At 41.5% G+C, this 21,183-nt stretch overlaps 2 protein-coding genes across 7 annotated transcripts in view; one reads left to right on the forward strand and one right to left on the reverse strand.

Annotated features, from left to right (window-relative positions):
• Positions 1-21,183, reverse strand: part of LOC133615457 (uncharacterized) — a 62,926-nt gene that overhangs the window by 27,676 nt on the left and 14,067 nt on the right. For 2 of the 3 annotated variants that reach the window (XM_061974067.2, XM_061974066.2), the window contains exons 1-2: positions 3,178-3,283; positions 2,029-2,337 (exon numbers count right to left, since the gene is read on the reverse strand). In XM_061974067.2, the coding sequence (XP_061830051.2) occupies positions 2,029-2,337; positions 3,178-3,250 (382 nt within the window). In that variant the 5' untranslated portion in view covers positions 3,251-3,283. Of the gene's footprint in view, positions 1-2,028; positions 2,338-3,177; positions 3,284-21,183 lie in introns of those variants that run through there. The other variant, XM_061974065.2, reaches the window with a different exon arrangement.
• cabp5b (calcium binding protein 5b) overlaps positions 21,124-21,183 on the forward strand; it is a 42,735-nt gene continuing 42,675 nt past the window's right edge. For all 4 annotated transcript variants that reach the window (XM_061974082.2, XM_061974084.2, XM_061974080.2 and 1 more), the window contains exon 1: positions 21,124-21,183. The gene's annotated coding sequence lies outside the window, so the exon portion shown is untranslated.

The following is a 21,183-nucleotide window of genomic DNA, read 5'->3' on the forward strand; positions in this document are numbered from 1 at the left end:
TTACCAGCTTATATTTGTACTAGGGCAGTTAAATCATGTGATTAATCACAACATAGTGCATTAATCATGGGTACACGGATTTTAATTACAAATTTTGTTTTGAGCATACATGTTCCTTTACTTTAACTGCAGATGGTTACTTGAAAGGTGGCATACTTTTTTTGTTGTACCACAAACATAATGCACCCAATTCTTGAGGTGAGGATCAATGCTTGATTTAAATCAATTTTTGCAAAATATTTTTTGGTGTAAAAATATAATTAAACTAATGCTGTTAAATGTAACGAGTTAACTCATGTGATTCATCAACCAAAAAATTGCATTCATTAATCACGCAATTTATTTTGACCGCACATGCTCCTTTATCTTAACCGTGGATTTTTACCTGAAAGGTGCGTGGGTTGGTATATTTATAGAGTGAGATGAGTGAGAGGACTCCGACTGGTGTGCTCTCTGGCATATTTATTTCCAAAATATACCCGAGGGGACTTAGGATACAACTTTCTCTGAATTTTTGAGCAATGCATTCAAGTAAAACCTTTTTAAAATGTTGCTGTATGTCATTGTCACGTTAAAAATAACATTTGTGCCCAATTACGGGGGCCTTTTTAGGGTCATTTAAATAATGCAAGCAGGTAAAAATGTATATTTCATGCCAATTCAAAAGTGTGATTAATCAGATTTGAATAATTAATCATTTGACCGCACTAATTTTTACAAACACCCTGTTGTCACACACAAAGAGTCTTACATATTTGTAATTTTTGCATGCTTTGTTTGCAATCAGAGTTTGATTTACCCAAAGTGTGAACACAGCCTAAAATAAACAAATAGAAAAGTACTCACTATATGAAACCGTGGCATGCGTGTTGCTCACAGATGAGTTGATATAAACATCTCCATGTGCGTCCCTCCCCTTAAACTCGCACCTTACAGTGGTGCCAGATGACCACTCGTCGGACTTGAGCGTGATGAGGCTCGCCGCGCTGTAAAGCGTTGTTCCATTTGCAGTCTTTCTGTCCTTAGACAAAGTTATGACCTGCTCTATTCCGTGGGAGATGTCCTCTTCGTTATACAGCCATTTGAAGTCATAAACATTTGGGGAAAAATCTTTGGCAAAGCAGACGATTGAAGCCTCATCTTGACCATGAGAGGAGGCCAACACTTTCAGAGTTGGCAACTTGTAAAAGGACTCTGAAACACGAACATATTAAGTATATGTCTGCACAACAAATATATATACACAACACAAAACGTCATTTGAATGCTATTACTCATGGCTTCTGAAGGGTCGACACTAATAAAACAGCAAGATTAGATCGTACACAACCTGCATGTGAGACAAGCAAGCGTAGATGAAACAAAAAGCAAGCAAAAAACTGCTGCAACAATTATTTCCCTGACAGACAAGGCAGAGTAAGCAGCTGCACAAGGAAGAGTCAGACCTTTCTTTCCACCTTACTGTTGGCTTTAGCACCAACAATAACATCATTTGTATGGATAGTATGAAATAATGTGCAGTTTTCAGATAAATGTGTTGTGTGTAAACATTTTTAACATAAAAAAATCATCTAATTCTCATTACCCCGTTCCAGATATCCAAATATATTTACACAAAACACTTTTTGCAGAGCTTAATTATATTTTTAAAAACAGGTATAGTTTTTAACCTCACGTTTACCTTTTTGGAGGACTACTGACAAGGATGAGCTACTAGCAGTGTGGTGCATTCAGTGACAGTCTGGAAATACGTCTTCTAGGGCTCTTATTTGACTATTACTGTACACTACAACTTAATTTGGCTCCATAGTGGGTTATTTTGTGTAGAATGCAAAATAACCCACTTTGAATCATACTAAAACCGGGGCATCTAAAAACCAATATATATTTTTTCAACGACTTCAAATACACCGAATCCAAATATACTACAAAAGTGACAGCACATTACTGTGATTACCTTTAGCTGTGTCACATTCATTGTACCTATTTTAAGACTACAGTAAAAGATATGCTGTAAACACGTCTTACCTTCTGTTTTGGTGATCACGGCATCAACAGTTTTAGTTGAATGTTTGGCGACACATCGAAATTTGGCCCTGCTGTCCCAGTCGGCTTGCCTCACTCGGATCTGACTGACTCCCGTGTAGAGGTTGTCCGTCTCCACTGAAGGATACTGAATGAAGTCAGACAAATCGGCCCCGTCTTTGCTCCACGCAAACGTCAGTGGAAGGGGTTTGAAGCCGGTGGCCAGACAGCCGAGAGTGACCATGTCTCCTGCTCCGGAGCCACATTGCATCAGAGGAAAGACAGTGGGTGGGACTGGTGGGACTGGTGTGCCTGTGAAAGGAAAAGCAAGTTGTCAGTTGAGATCAAATTAAATGAAAATAGTAAAGGGAAGACACATTTTAAACCATATTCAAATTGTAGGAAAAGAAAACAAGTAGTCGGTTATGATACAATTCCATGAAAATGGTGAAGAGATAACACTCACCATATCAAACCATATTTAAATTGTAGATCAAATTGCACAAAAGACCTTATTTTATTTTAAATATCACAAATGATTTCATTTTTATTTATTTTACATTTTGAGTGAACATTTTCTTAACATTGCAAAACATCTTTATAAATGGAATAGCTCACTCAAAAGCTTAGAAAAACAAAAACTGTTTGATTATTAAGATACCACAGCGCAGAAACTCAAATTTGAGCAAAATAATCATTGTCATATTTCATAAGACTCTGTTGCTGTCGATGATAGATCAGTTTGCTAATATATGCTATAATAACCTGTCAAACAACCAAGAAGATTGGACTCGCCAAAGCACCATTATACTCATTTCAGGTGTTTTTTTTAAATTGTTTTGTAATATCTCACAGATTTTAGCATATATTTGTCAACGTAAGATAGATTGGTCTAATTCTACTCTTCGAATACTGGAACTACTTGATATCAATAAATGATTGCACTAAATCAGAAATATTAAAATAATGTACTTGTCCTTTCCAGTAGAATATAATTACCACAAATATTGACTTACCAGATGTAACTGTGACTTGGGTTCCTTTTCCCCAGTAGTCCAAATACCACAGTGACAAAAAGTAAGAGCATTCTAATACAAAAACTTTCCAAATATAGAATTAAAAATGTCTCAAAAGGACGTAAGAATTACTTACCAGATGTAACTGTGACTTGCGTTCCTTTACCCCAGAAGTCCAAGTACTCATAGCTGTCACAGTGATAGAACATAATGTGTTTACAATGAAAATACTATTACATTAAAAAAAAATGAACACAGGAAAAGCTGTTCCTCAAAAATTATTTCTCAAGCAACTCCCTTGAGATTTGATATTTTTTCCGGTGTGCTCTCTAACGTTTTGATTGTGTTTGGATATGTGTGCATAACCAGAGATGGGTAGTTATGTGCTACATTTATTTTGTTATACATTTACTCAAGTAACTTTTTGGATAATTGTACTTGTCTGAGTAGTTTTAATACAACATACTCTTTACTTTTACCACTTTCACTCCGCTACCTTAAGTTTAATTCTGATCGCTACATGTTGGTCTAGTGAGGGAGGTGACCAAGAACCTGATGGTCACTCTGTCAGAGCTACAGCATTCCTCTGTGGAGAGAAGGAAACCTTCTCCAAGGACAACCATCTCTGCAGCAATCCACCAATCAGGCCTATATGGTTTCGTGGTCAGACGGAAGCCATTTCTTCGTAAAAAGTTTGCTTAAACGCACCTGAAAGACTCTGACCATGAGAAACACAATTCTCTGGTCTGATGAGACAAAGATTAATTTTTCGCCATGAATGCCAGGCGTCATGTTTGGAGGAAACCAGGCACCGCTCATCATCAGGCCAATACCAGCTCCACATTGAAGCATGGTGGTGGCAGCATCATGCTGTGGGGATGATTTTCAGCGACAGGAACACAGAGACTGGTCAGGGTAGAAGGAAAGATGAATGCAGCCGGAATAGAAAACACTTTAATGCCTGCAAACATTTTTTAGGGCACTGGTGGTCTCTAATAAGCCTGCGTACTTGAAACACAAATATTTTAAAGCTGGACATGGGGAGACCCTAGAATAATACAATGATTAATACGAGACGTAACAAACGCATGTATAATGATCTATAAGTCACAAATGGACAAAATGGGACACATTTCTTACATTGAACAAAGAGCACAGTCTTCAAGTCAAACTAATTGTGTGTTAAACACACTAGGCCAATAAATCTGATTCTGACTCTGATTTTAGTGATATTACTGCTGCTTTAGAAACATTCTTAATATGCAGCAGAAACAAGAAAGTTGGGTCATAAATAATGCCAAGATTTTTTTGCAGAGTCGCTTTGGACAATTGTTTTATTATCGAAATTCAAAGTGGTAACCGCAAACAAGTGCTTGTTTCTAGCAGGACATTAACCAACATGTCCGTTTTCTTGGAGTTAAGATGCAAAAATAATAACCATTTTGGTACAAAGAGTTAATACTATGTCTGCTGCTATTTTAGCAGACGAGTATGTTCTGACCCACAAAGGAAGCTTCAATAAAGCCTTTTCTCCATCGCAGCATGGTCCAATCACGCACCATCACATAAGTAGGCAACATGTGGCACCATCTAACTATGGCACATGTTGAAGAGGTTCATTTAGCCTACTGATGGCACAGTTAAAGTAAGGCTCATGTGCACATACTGCAAGAAACCTAGTCTTTGATAAACAGCTGTCCCTTGTTGAAGTGAACCAAATCAAAACCAGTAGTTCTTGTAAAGGCCCCTTCAGTGCTACATTCCTTTAAAAGTGAGTGTGCGGATCCAGCTGTTTATTCCCCTTTTATTATGAAGGGTGCTGCCTCACTGTCTGATAGCAACGTAAAAGTCCCAGTTACTATTTTACGTGATACTGCAGTCTCAAGGTCTATTTTTCTTCGTGGTGTGTTGCCTCTCTCACATAAAACTTCCTTAAAACGTAACGAGCTGGTGCAACGCTTTGGAATTAAATTTGCTAAATTACCCATGCACTTTGGTGTTGCAAGCAGTGAGCGGAGATGGGCCGGGGTGGAAATTCTTGTTGCCCCTCGGCTCAAAGCCCGTACGTTGGATTTGAATCCGGGTCGGGGCACGGGTCCTGACTGTTGTTTGTGCTGATGCACCAAACAGCAGTTCAGAGTACCCACCCTTTTTGGATTCCCTCGAGGGAGTACTGGAAAGTGCTCATGGCTCATGGGACCCCAGAGGCAGCGGACAGGTACTGACAAGCCAAAACTCTGACATGGGAAGAGTTTGGCGAAGCCATGGGAAAAGACTTCTGGACGGCTTTTAAGTGATTCTGGACCATCATCTGCCGCCTCATGAGAGGGACGCAGTGCACTGTCAACACCGTATATGGTGGGGATGGTGTGCTGTTGACCTTGACTCAGGACGTTGTGGATCGGTAGAGGGAATACTTTGACGACCTCCTCAATCCCACCTACACGTCTTCCTATGAAGAAGCAGTGCCTGGGGAATCTATGGTGGGCTCTCCTATTTCTGAGGCTGAGGTTGCAGAGGTAGTTAAACTCCTCGGTGGCAGGGCCCCAGGGGTGGATGAGATCTGCCCGGCGTTTGTTAAGGGTCTGGATCAGGGGTCGGCAACCTTTACCAGTCAAAGAGCCATTTTGACCAGTTTCACAAATTATAGAAAACTATGGGAGCCGCAAAAAATTTATGAAATTTTAAATGAAATAACACTGTATACAGAGATTTTTTTTTACTTTGTGCTATGTTTAAACCAGGGGTCTCAGACACGCTGCCCACACCTTTTATATAGGATCTGAAAGCTGGTGCGGCACGCGGGTTTTAACTGAATGGCGCTTGTCAGCGTCATGCGTGCTGTGTTGGTACAGCATATAGCACCCACCATGAACAGCGTGCCTGATCAGCCTCACGTTGTATGTGGCTTTTGCTTGCTCACGTAGGTGACAGCAACGCATACTTGGTCAACAACCACACAGGTTACACTGACGGTGGCGGTATAAAAATTTTTTCAACACTCTTACTAATAATGCGCTACACTGTGAACCCACACCAAACACCTCAACTGACGCACAGAGAGGGGTGGGGGGGTGGGGGGGGGTTGATGTGCGAGGGAGCAGGGTTGGGGTGGGGGCGGGGTTTGGTGTTAGCAGGGGTGTCTCATATAGCCCGGAAGAGTCAGGGCTGCATGGGATTCTGGGTGTTTGTTCTGTTGTGTTTATGTTGTGTTAAGGTGCAGATGTTCTCCCGAAATGCGTTTGTCATTCTTGTTTGGTTTTGGTTCAAAGTGTGGCGCATTATTAGTAAGAGTGTTAAAGTTGTTTTATATGGTCACCGTCAGTGTAACCTGTGTGGCTGTTGACCAAGCATGCCTTGCTGTCACGTACGTGTGGAAGCAGAAGATGTATATTGTATAACAAGTGTTGGGATAGCACGCTGTTGATATAGATTGTAGAAGGCGCCAAATGTTGTACCATCATGGTACGCCCTTATTATAGCTGTAAGGGTGAAAATCGGTGAATATTAATCCCGGGGGAGATTTCTGCGAGAGAAACTGAAGTCCGGAAGTCTCACGGGAAAATCGGGGGGTTCAGCAAGTAAGCTGCTGAGCCGCATCAGAGTGATCAAAGAGCCGCATGCGGCTCCGGAGCCGCGGGTTGCCGACCCCTGGTCTGAATACTGTGGGGCTTTCTTGGTTGACAAGACTCTGCAATATTGTGTGGATATCGGGCCGGTGCCTCTGGATTGCCAGGTGGTTCCTCTCGTTAAGAAAGGGAAACAGAGGGTGTGTTCTAACTATCGTGGGATCACACTCCTCAGCCTTCCCGGTAAGTTGTATCTGGTTGTACTGAAGAGGAGGCTACGCCGGATAGTCGAACCTGGGATCAAGAGCAGCAGTATGGTTTTCGTCCTGGTCGTGGAACTGTGGACCAGCTCTTTACTCTCGGCAGGGTTCTTGAGGGTGAATGGGAGTTTGTCCAACCTGTCTATATGTGCTTTGTGGACTTTGAGAAGGCCTTCGACCGTGTTCCTCTGGAAGTCCTGTGGGGAGTGCTCAGAGAGTATGGGGTATTGGACCGTCTGATTGTGGTGGTCCACTTCCTGTATGATCGGTGTCAGAGCTTGTAACTTTTATGGACAGAATTTGTAGGCGCAGTCAGGGCATTGAGGGGATCCGGTTTGGTGATTGTAGGATTAGGTCTCTGCTTTTTGCAGACTATATAGTCCTGATGGCTTCATCTGGCCAGGATCTTCAGCTCTCACTAGATCGGTTCGCAGCCAAGTGTGAAGCGACTGGGATGAGAATGAGCACCTCCAAATCGGAGTCCATGGTTCTCGCGCAGTAAAGGGTGGAGTGTCATCTCCAGGTTGGGGAAGAGGTCTTGCCCCAAGTGGAGAAGTTCAAGTACCTGGGAGTCTTGTTTACGAGTGAGGGAAGAGTGGATCGTGAGATCGACAGGCGGATCGGTGTGGCGTCTGCAGTGATGCGGACACCGGTCCATCGTGGTCAAGAAGGAGCTGAGCCAGACGACAAAACTCTCAATTTACTGGTCAATCTACGTTCCCATCCTCACCTATGATCATGAGCTTTGGGTTATGACAGAAAGGACAAAATCCTGGGTACAAGCGGCCAAAATGAGTTTCCTCCATCGGGTGGCGGAGCTCTTTCTTAGCGATAAGGTGAGAAGTTCTGTAATTCGGAAGGAGCTCAAAGTAAAGTCACTACTCCTCCACATCGAGAGGAGCCAGATGATGTGGTTCAGGAATCTGGTCAGGATGCCCCCGGACGACTCCCTGGGGAGGTGTTTAGGGCATGTCCGACCAGTAGGAGGCCACGGGGGAAACCCAGGACACGTTTAGTAGACTGTGTTTCTCGGCTGGCCTGGGAACACCTCGGGATCCCCCGGGAGGACCTGGACAAAGTGACTGGGTAAAGGAAAGTCTGGGCTTCCCTGCTTCAGCTGCTGTCAACGCAACCCGACATTGGATATGCGGAAGAAGATGGATGGCTGGATGGACCCATGCACTCTCTTCAGGTGGCCTTTTTTCTCCCCACCATTCACTGTGTTACGAGCACCATTTTATTGATTATTTCCCATTACTCTTTACTAGGTAATTATTTTTGTGAGGTAGTAGCTAAACATGATAAACTTGACATACCAATACACGATTTGATGCGGTCTAAAAGAATGTTCTGATCAATGATATTGAAGGCAGCACTGAGAACAACACTGATGTAGCGTGCCTTTCAGCTGAGCTAGCACTATATTATACCATACCCTGAGTTCTGAGGTGGGTAGTAACGCGCTACATTTACTCCGTTACATCTACTTGAGTAACTTTTGGGATAAATTGTACTTCTAAGAGTAGTTTTAATGCAACATACTTTTACTTTTACTTAAGTATATTTATAGAGAAGGAACGCTACTTTTACTCCGCTACTTTTACTCCGCTACTTTTATCTACATTCAGCTCGCTACTCGCTACTAATTTTTATCGATCTGTTAATGCACGCTTTGTTTGTTTTGGTCTGTCAGACAGACCTTCAAAGTGCCTGCCTTACTGGTGACGTTTCACTTCGTTCCACCAATCAGATGTAGTCACTGGTGACGTTGGACCAATCAAACAGAGCCAGGTGGTCACATGACCTGACTTAAACAAGTTGAAAAATTTATTGGGGTGTTACCATTTGGTGGTCAATTGTACGGAATATGTACTGTACTGTGCAATCTACTAATAAAAGTTCCAATCAATCAATCAAAAGTGTGAAGGAAAAAAGATATATTTCAACCGTACACCCCGTCAAAAGCCTAAAGACTGACTGCACAGTTCCTGTCTTCACAATAAAAGTGCCGCTCCATCGCGCCTGCGCTTTCAAAACAAGAGTCTCCGAAAGCCAGCGCAAACAAGCTAGCAAGCTAAGGAGTTTGACGCCAATATATTTCTTGTAAAGTGTATAAAAACGAATATGGAAGCTGTACAAATAAGATGCCAAAAACCCACCACTTTCATGTGGTATTAGACAGAAAGGAGGAACTTTTCTTCTCCTCCATTTGAAAACGTGGACGTTATCATCATTACTGTCTGATTACAATCAATGCAAGTCATCAGAATCAGGTAATACACCAGCTTATATTCTAGTCTTCATGAAAGAAAGGAATCTATATGTTAAACATGCATGTATATTCATTAAAACATCTTTAACATGTAAACAAAAACAGCAAAATAAATACATATAAATTATATACTGTATATATCAATGTATATGTATGTGTGTGTGTACGTTACTCATCAGTTACTCAGTACTTGAGTAGTTTTTTCACAACATACTTTTTACTTTTACTCAATTAAATATTTGGGTGACTACTCCTTACTTTTACTTGAGTAATAAATCTCTAAAGTAACAGTACTCTTACTTGAGTACAATTTCTGGCTACTCTACCCACCTCTGCCTGAGTTACAATAGGTTACCATTTTGAGTGCACCAATACTCACATGTTTGTGATGAAAGCTTCACTCTCCACTTCACCTCTGCATCCTGACAGGCAGCAACGCCCTCTGACTGGTGCTGTTGTAGAGCATCTGCACAGGGGTCCCCAACATACTTCCCAACCCTCCCGAATTTTCCGGGAGACTCCCGAATTTCAGTGCCTCTCCCGAAAATCTCCCGGGACAACCATTCTCCCGAATTTCTCCCGATTTCCAGCCGGACTTAAGTCACGCCCCCTCCAGGTCCGTGTGGAACTGAGTGAGGACAGGCTGTCGTCACGTCCGCTTATCCTTCATATAAACAGCGTGCCGGCCCAGTCACGTTATAACATCTATGGCTTTTGGAGAGTGCACAACTGCACACACAACAAGAAGGAGACGAAGCAGAAGAACGAAGAAGAGACAGTCATGGCGACGACGAGTGACAGAGAATAGAACGAGGATGGACAAATTCAACCCTACACTCACTCCTTTCCTGTAAATTAAATTTCACATTGCTACTGGCTGCAAAGCATTGCTCTTTCAAATACAACAATGAGTAGATGAACACTGAAATTCAAATATTTCTTTTCTATATATATATATATATATATATATATATGTATGTGTGGGAAAAAAAATCACAAGACTATTTCATCTCTACAGGCCTGTTTCATGAGGGGGGGTACCCTCAATCATCAGGAGGTTGAGGGTACCCCCCCTCATGAAACAGGCCTGTAGAGATGAAATAGTCTTGTGATTTTTTTTCCCACACATACATATATTGCGCTCTACTACGGTATCGAGCACTATTTTTTGGATAACCTTATTAAGACATATATATATATATATATATATATATATATATATATATATATATATATATATATATATATATATATATATATATATATATATATATATATATATATAATTCACTGAAAGTCAAGTATTTATTTTATTTATATATATGTAAGGACGTGAACTGATGTGGGGAGTCTGCAGAGGTTCTTTCAGAAGGTTGGGACAGTTGTTAGGGAAACCTCCAGGGGGCGCCACTTTGTGGTCTGTTCACTGTTGTCTGTGAATGTTCTTCTTCGTTGGTTGTGGCCATCTTAGGTCACAACTCCATGTCTTTTCTAACAGGCTCCTCAGTTAAAAGATTAAAAAAAGTTATTGTTTGGCACTATTAAGCTGATTTATTCACAAAATATGATGGCTAAGAGTTATATTAAGTTGGGGGTTTTGTAAATTGTGAAGAGACTGTGGATTTTGTTAAGTTTTATGCCAGTGTGTGTTTTGGCTCTTTTCAATTGATTATCCACTCACTCAGTCATTTATGCTTACACGCACGCACGCACGCACGCACACACACACACACGTTACCTGCTGGGTATATTACTGGTCACGATGAGAGAAGTTGATTGTGTTTTAAGATATAAAGTGTTATAGTGTGACATATTTTGTATTTTGTGACAACTCCATGTCTTTTCTAAAGGTGAAGAATTGAGATAAAGACGACTCCACCCAGATCCTATGCTTCCTTGCCTGGTCTTTCTCTCCGTCTTCTCACGCACACAAAAAATACAATACACAACGCAGAGACTTCATAGGGAGACCGAGGACTAGACGGACCCGGGATAGGGGAAGCCAGCTTCAAGGGTTACATATATATATATATATATATATATATATATATATATATATATATATATATATATATATGTATGTGTGGGGGAAGAAAATCACAAGACCATTTCATCTCTACAGGCCTGTTTCATGAGGGGGGGTTCCCTCAATCATCAGGAGATTTTAATGGGAGCATTCACATACCATGGTTTATATAGGGCACAGAGTGGGTGGGTACAGGCTGGCGTAGGGGCGTGGTGATTGGCTCATGTGTTACCTAGGAGGTGTTCCCGTCTGTGGCGGCATGCTGTTACAATTTCGCTGCGCTTGTTGAGGGATGAGAGGTCTGGACGGTAAATAATAAACAGTTTCTCTTTCAAGCATAGGTTGCATCTTTTATTACCACTGTTGTAAGGTGTGCTGGATGCAAGAATTTGCCATGTTATTGAATATTCAACATTATTGAGAGAAACTGTTTATTATTTACCGTCCAGACCTGTCATCCCTCAACAAGCGCAGCGAAATTGTAACAGCATGCCGCCACAGACGGAAACACCTCCTAGGTAACACATGAGCCAATCACCACGCCCCTACGCCAGCCTGTACCCACCCACTCTGTGCCCTATATAAACCATGGTATGTGAATGCTCCCATTAAAATCTCCTGATGATTGAGGGAACCCCCCCTCATGAAACAGGCCTGTAGAGATGAAATGGTCTTGTGATTTTTTTTTCCCACACATACATATATATATATATATATATATATATATATATATATATATATATATATATATATATATATATGTAACCCTTGAAGCTGGCTTCCCCAGAGTCAACACAAAAATCAAGTACAAAACACCACTCAACCAATGGAGAAATCCAGCAGCAGTAATCAAATGGTTCAACAACATCCAAGACAAACAACAGCACAACTTTATCTCCTTTGATATCGAAGAATTTTACCCTTCCATCACGCAAGACCTACTGACTCAAGCACTAGACTTCGCCTCAGACTACGACTCAATCACAGGCAACGAAAGAAACATCATCATCCACGCAAAAAACTCCATTCTCATCCACAACAGTACACCATGGCAAAAAAAGAACAATGCAACATTTGACGTCACTATGGGAAGTTTTGACGGAGCAGAAACGTGTGAACTCGTTGGGAGTTTCCTCCTCTCCCAGCTCGCTAGCCTGAATCTGAACCTTGGTATTTACCGTGATGACGGACTGGCAGTGTGTCGCGCCTCGCCAAGGAGCAGCGAGAATACCAAGAAGCGCATATGCCAAATTTTCAAAGAGAACGGCCTACGGATCACGATTGAAGCCAACAAGCAAACCGTCAACTTCCTTGACGTCACTTTCAACCTGAGAAATAACAGCTACCAACCATTCACGAAACCCAACACAACACTCCAATACGTGCACCATGACAGCAACCACCCACCCACCACCACGAAAAGAATACCTACCGGAATTAATAAAAGGCTATCGATGCTGTCATCTAGCAAAGCTGAATTTGACCAAGCAACCCCCCCGTACCAAAAAGCCCTTGATGAAAGCGGATACAATTTCACCCTCACCTATGAACCCACGCCAGGAAACCAGCCAAAAAAGAACAGAAAACGAAACGACATCATCTGGTACAACCCCCCATACAGCAAAAACGTCTCAACTAACATTGGACACAAATTCCTCAATCTGATTGACAAACACTTTCCCAAAGACAACACCCTAAGAAAAGTATTCAACAAGAACAACATTAAATTGAGCTACAGCTGTATGAACAATATACGACAAATCATCTCAAACCACAACAAAACAATTGCAAATGAGCCGTCGGCCCCCGGACAGAGCGACTCCAAAACCAACAAAGGCTGTAACTGTCGAAAGAAACCTGATTGCCCTCTCAACGGGGGTGCTTACAAACATCAGTTGTCTACCAATCTAAGGTAATACGCAAGGACATTAACACATCCGACACATATGTAGGATTAACCGAGGGAGAATTCAAAACCAGATAGAACAATCACAAGGCTTCTTTCAGGAACCAAAACCTGCGGAATACCACAGAACTCAGCCAACACATTTGGGACCTCAAAGACAATAATGTTGAATATTCAATAACATGGCAAATTCTTGCATCCAGCACACCTTACAATAGTGGTAATAAAAGATGCAACCTATGCTTGAAAGAGAAACTGTTTATTATTTACCGTCCAGACCTGTCATCCCTCAACAAGCGCAGCGAAATTGTAACAGCATGCCGCCACAGACGGAAACACCTCCTAGGTAACACATGAGCCAATCACCACGCCCCTACGCCAGCCTGTACCCACCCACTCTGTGCCCTATATAAACCATGGTATGTGAATGCTCCCATTAAAATCTCCTGATGATTGAGGGAACCCCCCCTCATGAAACAGGCCTGTAGAGATGAAATAGTCTTGTGATTTTTTTTCCCACACATACATATATTGCGCTCTACTACGGTATCGAGCACTATTTTTTGGATAACCTTATTAAGACATATATATATATATATATATATATATATATATATATATATATATAAGAAATACTTGAATTTCAGTGAATTCTAGCTATAAATATACTCCTCCCCCCTTAACTCCGGCCCCGCCCACCCAGACCCCCTCCCGAATTCGAAGGTCTCAAGGTTGGCAAGTATGGTCCCCAACCTTTTTTGCACCACGGACCGATTTAATGTAGACATTATTTTCAGGGACCGGCTTTCCATTTGTGGCAGAAAAATACAGCAAAAATAAGTGCAAGAAAAATACAACTCACTATAACGCTGGGGGGCTAGTTTCTTTGCAATGAGATCCCCAGCAGGTTGATGGTAACCTACTGGGGACTGCAGATGGAAATCAGCCTTCAGCTACAATCTGTCACATTTATATTTTATATGTTCATTAATGTGGGCTTCACGGTGGCAGAGGGGTTAGTGCATCTGCCTCACAATACGAAGGTCCTGAGTAGTCTTGGGTTCAATCCCGGGCTCGGGATCTTTCTGTGTGGAGTTTGCATGTTCTCCCCGTGACTGCGTGGGTTCCCTCCGGGTACTCCGGCTTCCTCCCACTTCCAAAGACATGCACCTGGGGATAAGTTGATTGGCAACACTAAATTGGCCCTAGTGTGTGGATGTAAGTGTGAATGTTGTCTGTCTATCTGTGTTGGCCCTGCGATGAGGTGGCGACTTGTCCAGGGTGTACCCCGCCTTCCGCCCGATTGTAGCTGAGATAGGCTCCAGCGCCCCCCGCGACCCCAAAGGGAATAAGCGGTAGAAAATGGATGGATGGATGGATGTTCATTAATGTGCATTGTATCATGTCACAAAGTTATAACAAATGTAACAAATGGCAACTTCCTATGAGGAGTTTTATTGTACATCTATAAACAATCTTATTGGTGTGTCTCGTGGGACAGGCGAAAGTTAAGTCGGAGAAAATGCAGTCCTTTATAAATGATTTAATGTTTCTGTGCGGCTATGTAGCAAATACGTCATGAATCGGTACCGTTCCCCGGACCCGCGATACTGGACGCCGAATTCTACAGTACATTCAGTGTCATTGAATCATCAATTAAAACTATTTTCTTCTCACCTTTTTCTGTTCTCTGCTCCACTTGGGTAAACTGTTCCTAACCGCGCCAACAAGTTTGTTTTGGAATGTCTTCCTGAAACGAGTCTGCACATGTGCAGTAAACAGAGGTGGGACCAAGTCATTGTTTTGCAAGTCACAAGTAAGTCTCAAGTCTTTGCCCTCAAGTCCGAGTCAAGTCCCGAGTCAAGACAGGCAAGCCCCGAGTCAAGTCCAAAGTCAAGACTGGAAAGTCTCAAGTCAAGTCCTAAGTCCTGAATTTTGAGTTTCGAGTCCTTTCAAGTCCTTTTTAACCACAGACTAATATATTAACACAGATTGTGTATGCTTTTCAAACGCTGTATTTATTTATTAAAACAAGTGCATTTTAAATTGCAGGAAAGAAAATTGTGCTGACATTGCACTTTATAATAGCACTATTAACCAGTCATTTTAAACATTAACTCATTCCTTTACAGAACAAACACATTGAAAAATAAAGTGCAAATGTACTTATTTGTACAAAAGTGTTAACATTGAAAAAACATGACATATACGTGAACATAACAAAAAAGTTGTACTTTTTATATGTCAGGGCCCTATGCTGCATTGCATTTGCAAAAGACCAAATTAGCCAAGAGTCTGTCAGTCATTTGTGCACGATGGGGGCGTAGTATGATGCCACCATGGCTGAAAACTCGCTCCACTGGAGCACTGGAGGCAGGCACTGCCAAGACTCTCATGGCCACTCGGAACAGTGAAGGAAGAGTCTTCATGTTCAATGCCCAGAACAAAAGGGGGGAGAGAGTTGTTTTGGGTTGGTGCACTACTTGTAAGTGTATCTTGTGTTTTTTATGTTGATTTAATTAAAAAAAGAAAAAAAAAGAAAAAATTCTTGTGCGGCCCGATACCAATCGATCCACGGACCAGTACCGGGCCGTGGCCCGGTGGTTGGGGACCACTGAGGTAAACAACCAACAGTATGTCAGAAAGCTAGCTAAAACGGTACACATATTCATAATATAGTATACATTTTAACTGACCTTTATTTTACTATTTTTGTCTTTTTTTAGGTGGCTAAAATACGCGGTGCTGCTGACCGCCGTCTAACGTTACATGTGATATATTGACTAACGTAACCCTGCTTAAAAAAAATCACTGAACAAAAAGTATGAATAAGGTAGTGAACTGCAACAGATTCCCGTGTTTGCAATAACGTTATAACGTTAGCAGTGAGTTTACAGCCTCACTGATTTAACTACACAGCAAATAAAAGTCACGTTACTTAGCCAATAAACGTTATCTTTCATTCAAAACTTACCGTTCTTTGTGCAACTTCAAATGCCGGACGAAGTTGGAAGTTGTTTCCTCTCCATCAGTAATTTTCGAACCGCATGTGTTGCATACTGCAAACCGTTTTGTGTTGCCACCTCGTAATTTTTATACCCAAACAAAATTATTTTAGGTATCATTTTTTGTTCACTGGCGTGTGGTTTGGACATGTCTTCTTCCTTGGTTGTCCTGCAATTTGATTGGATGAATGCTGTGTGATGAAAACAAAGTAGATCTAATTTGATTGGCTGTTGTACTGAGACCACACCAGCTGACACACGCAACGCTGATAGACAAGTACACAATGAAAAATACGGGGCGCTCCCGAATAACTTTTTCATCTTTGGGTTTTGGGGAAAGTAGCAAGTCATGTCAAGTCATGTCAATTCAAAAGGCTCAAGTCCAAGTGAAGTCACAAGTCATTGATGTTAAAGTCTAAGTCGAGTTGCAAGTCTTTTTACATTTTGTCAAGTCGAGTCTAAAGTCATCAAATTCATGACTCGAGTCTGACTCGAGTCCAAGTCATGTGACTCGAGTCCACACCTCTGGCAGTAAATAACGTGTAATACTCCATTGCGTGAGAAGGGAGAGGAGATCTGTCCCAACAATCATGTTAAGGTTTGCAGAGGAGGTGACGGCAACAGACACTAGATGGCAGTAATGTTCAATGATTTATTATATATAGTAATATATATAATAATAAACACTAAATATATGAACTAAGGAAATGGAGTGTGGCAAAATCCAAGAGTGTGTATGGTGTACGACTATGTGTAGTATTTAACTGAGGTGTGCGTTACCAAGTGTTGAACGAGAGATGAGGAAGTCCAGGGGAAGAGGGGAATCCGTGTCCAAGCGGGAGGTCGAGATCCAAGGAGCAGTCCGAGAAGCAGGGGAACGACGACGAGAAATAACGAGACACACAGCAACGTCAAAACACGGGAACAGAGGTCTGCAGTAGGATGACACGACAATGAAACACGGAAGGGAAAACAGACAGAGAGAACAGTATTGCATCAAGCAGGATGATCGCTTACTATACGCCAACAGATGATTATATTCCGGCGCCGGCATGCCAAGATGTCCAGGCTTATGAAGGCAGCTCCTTCATTCCAGGCAGGTGTGATGATTGCCGGCAAGTGATTGCAGCTGGCGGCAGCTGCAGGGCGGAGACGTGCGCGGCGCGTCCCTAGATCTGCGCCACAGTCGTGGGCGTGTCCCGCGGTTCTTGCAGCGCGCAAGGATGAGGACGCATTCCAATGCGCCCTGGCCGTGACAAGTCATCTTTGATTAAGTATTTTTAAATACATAAATTAAGACAGAAATAAGTAAATGCTTGTTTTAAATAGAAGGAAACTTTAATCATCGTTTTTTTGAGAATTCTGGGGGCCCGTGGAAATCTGGGGGCCCCAGGCATCTGCCTGTGTCCTGGTGACAACATGTATCTTTTTATCCGTTGTGTTCTTGGCTTACAATATTTCAGTTTGTTGGCTATCTTACAAAACACCTGTTGAAGAAACTGTCGCTTCCTGTCTTTTATTAATATCAACCAGACAGGATGTTGATATTAGTTGTACATTCAAAAAGCTTTATAAGAAATTCAACATTTCTTTTATGAGATATTTATTAGCATTTTGCTAATTTATTTGCTCACTCAATTCACACTATATATAAGCCTTCTTTACCTTGTTTCCTGCTGTCTTTGTTGTCCATGTGCTCATTGTTACATGGTCTACACCTTGTTCCATCATTAGTACACCTGTGTCTTGCCGTGATCCTTGTGTCTCCTCCAATCAGCTCTCTCCTTCCACTTGTCCAGGTACTGCACTTCTGGTACATTCTATAGATGCTAGCCTTAGCCAATTAGCATTTTGCATATCACATGGTCATTTTGCAATTTAGCAACCATCGATTGAATCAAAAGATGCTTCCATTATATTACAATGTACCACATCTGTTGTTAGCATGTTGGCTGTTTACATTGTTAGCATCATTAGCATTACCTTTTTAAAAAAAGGCCTAAAACACAACAAGTTGGTCTTAAACCCGGGGCAGGAGGTTTGCAGAAATTATGCCGAGCTGTTCAGAATTATTTAGTTCTGCAGTTTTGTTAACGTGTCTGTGAAATATTTCAACAGGTAGAGACAAGCAGATCAAAATAAATACTTTTTTTAAACAGTTACTGCTTTGTTTCATTTGACTAAAACAAAGAAATGTTGCAACTATGGTATATTATATCAGTTTTATTTTATCTTTTAAAATTAGTGCTTGCAGTTTTGGATATATATTTAGATATATGATATAAATGATAGACGATAGAGTTTTTAATACTATTGTGTTATTGTGATAATGACACATTCTAGTCATGTTACGCATATTTGACAACGACAAGCGAATGACCGTTTCCTCAACGCATTGTCTGTTATGTACGTGAGGGGTGGAGGGGGACGACACCCCAAAGAAACTCAGGTTACCGGGTTTATTGTAACCTTTGATGAGTGAGTGGGAGGTGTATGCTACTCTGTGTTTGTTGCAGGACTGTGTGTGATTTTAACCATGTGAATAATACCAGACGATGTTGTACGTGCGTGACGGATGAATCTGTCGGCAGGCCAAGAGAGCGAGGCAAAAAGGGTGTCCGTAAGCAGGCAGATGGTCGAGAGCAGGAGAGAAGCGACAAGGTCCGTGTCCGGGCAAGGGTCGAGGATCGATGAAGGCAGTCCAAAGTCTGGAGGGAGGTCGAGGCACAGAGCTCGAGCACACGGGACAAGACGTACGGGTACTGCGGGAGAAACAAGGAACATGAGACGAGGGAACAAGGAGGACGAGGAGAACGAATGCGAGGACAACAGGAGGGAAGCCAGAGACGTAAATGCTTACTACGATGAGTTAACGACGTTCCGGCGTTGATTCCAAGGGTCCACTGGTCTTTATGCTGTCTCCCTGATTATTGCCATGTGCGCTGATAGCCAATAGTCTGCAGCTGTGGCGTTGCGTAGGTGTGAAGAGCCCGGCATACTGCCAGCCTGAGTGTTGGTGGATCTTGCTGCAGGAGAATTGTGAGTTCGAGACCGTGCCGTGACAATGTCTTTGCAAGTGAGATGGTGGCTAACTAATCCTAGCCTCCATGGCAAGAAAATAAGCAACAATAAAATTAACATTCTTTAAAGTGACGTTATCACTGGAGGACTAGAGGATGAGGAACAGCTAAACATACTGCACTAAACATCAGAGGAGGACACAATAAGCCATGCTAATCACTAAACTAGAGCTTTTGAATGTAAACAGGGGTGGGCAGACTGATACAAATATTTGACAGAAACAATGCCAAGTATAGTATTGGTATATGGTTGATACTACAATGATTAGATCGATATTTTTTTACTATTATAAATAAATAAAAATTCTGTCATTCTTTTGTTATTGTTTACAGGAGTTTAGGACTTTATACAAGAAGCAATGCTAAGGTAGATCTCTTGAATGTACACAAGGGCCGGCGGCCAATTGATACGAATATTGACTGTAATTATACCAAGTCTACTGTAGTATCAGTATATAGTCAATACTACGGTGATTAGATCCATATTTTTTATTCTTAGTTGTTTTGTTGTTGTGTACGGGACTTTAGGACTTTAAATCAGAGCCAATAGTTGTTTTCACTTATGTTTGGTTATTTTGCACCTCCAAATGTATTTTACTCGAAACTATTAGTAGGGTGGTATTGGTAGAGTGGCCGTGCTAGCAACCGGAGGGCTCTTGGTTCGATCCCCCGCTTCTTCCAACCTAATCACGTCCGTTGTGTCCTTGAGCAAGACACTTCACCCTTGCTCCTGATGGGTCGTGGTAGCGCCTTGTATGGCAGCTCCTGCCATCAGTGTGTGAAGGTGTGTGAATGGGTGAATGTGGAAATAGTGTCAAAGCGCTTTGAGTACCTTGAAGGTAGAAAAGCTCTATACAAGTATAACTCTATACAAGTATATTGCTCAAAAATATTGTATGTACTAAAATTAAATAGTACATTAATTTAAATATTGAATTGTTAGCTTTTGTCGGACAGCCAATTTGTGTATTGTTTTTATAATTGTGATGAAAAATGTAATTAGTCAATGAAGTTACAACAGAAAGTAACCAGATTGCACCAGTAAATTTGCAAATAGATTAATAATAGTTATGATTAAAAAAAAAAAAAACATTAAAGCATTCTACACAAGACTATAGCAGTTTAATTTGTTTACGTTTTTGTTCCCTTACTGCCCCCAAGATGAACCAAACCGTGACATTAAAACCAAGGTATTTACTAAACCGGGATTATGGCGTTTCGTTAAACCCCAAATGCAGGGCCGGCCCGTGGCATAGGCCGTATAGGCAAATGCTAAGGGCGCCGTCCATCAGGGGGCGCCACGCCAGTGCCACAAATGTTGGAGAAGGAAAAAAAAAAAAAAAAAGTTGGTATTATTATTTCTAAATACAAAAAATAATCCCATGTTAATTAAAATGCAAAATAAAGCCTATTTAATAGAAAAATTATTTGTTACAACATTACGCCCCCCCCCCCACCCCCCCCCCCCCCACCCCCCCCCCCCCCCACCCCCCTAGGGCGCCAGATTGGTATGCCCAAATGCATACCCATTATTGTAAATTTATAGTTACCATAATGTTTTAGAATAAGTTCAAAAGTTTGTCTTTACAGATTAGTGATATTAAGAATTTATAATCCACAAAATGCATATCTTTAACACATCTTATTTCCAGCCATGTGATACAAACTAAACAACTACACATGTGTTTTAGTTCACAACTTAGCAAAGGTATTAATGGTTTCAAGTCTAATGTTTACAGTGTTAATGTTTTGTTTAAAATAAACTTGTTTTTAATTGAGCTAAAAGTTTATACAGTCATTTAGTTGACTATGATTTAGTTGGGGAAAATACGTATCAACCTTTTAGAGCTAACAATGTGCATCAGAGGGTGTGCACACCGCTTGAATAATGAAAGGTTTTTGTTATGATGTGTAACACTGTGCCACCCCACCCCGTCGTATAACCACAGTGACACATGCCCATACCAAAACCACACCAGTCGAGCATGTAGCAGAGGATTTTTTTTGGACACAGAAACAAAAAG

This window comes from Nerophis lumbriciformis, linkage group LG22 (assembly GCF_033978685.3).
Source record: "Nerophis lumbriciformis linkage group LG22, RoL_Nlum_v2.1, whole genome shotgun sequence".
In the NCBI taxonomy this organism is placed as follows: Eukaryota; Metazoa; Chordata; class Actinopteri; order Syngnathiformes; family Syngnathidae; genus Nerophis; species Nerophis lumbriciformis.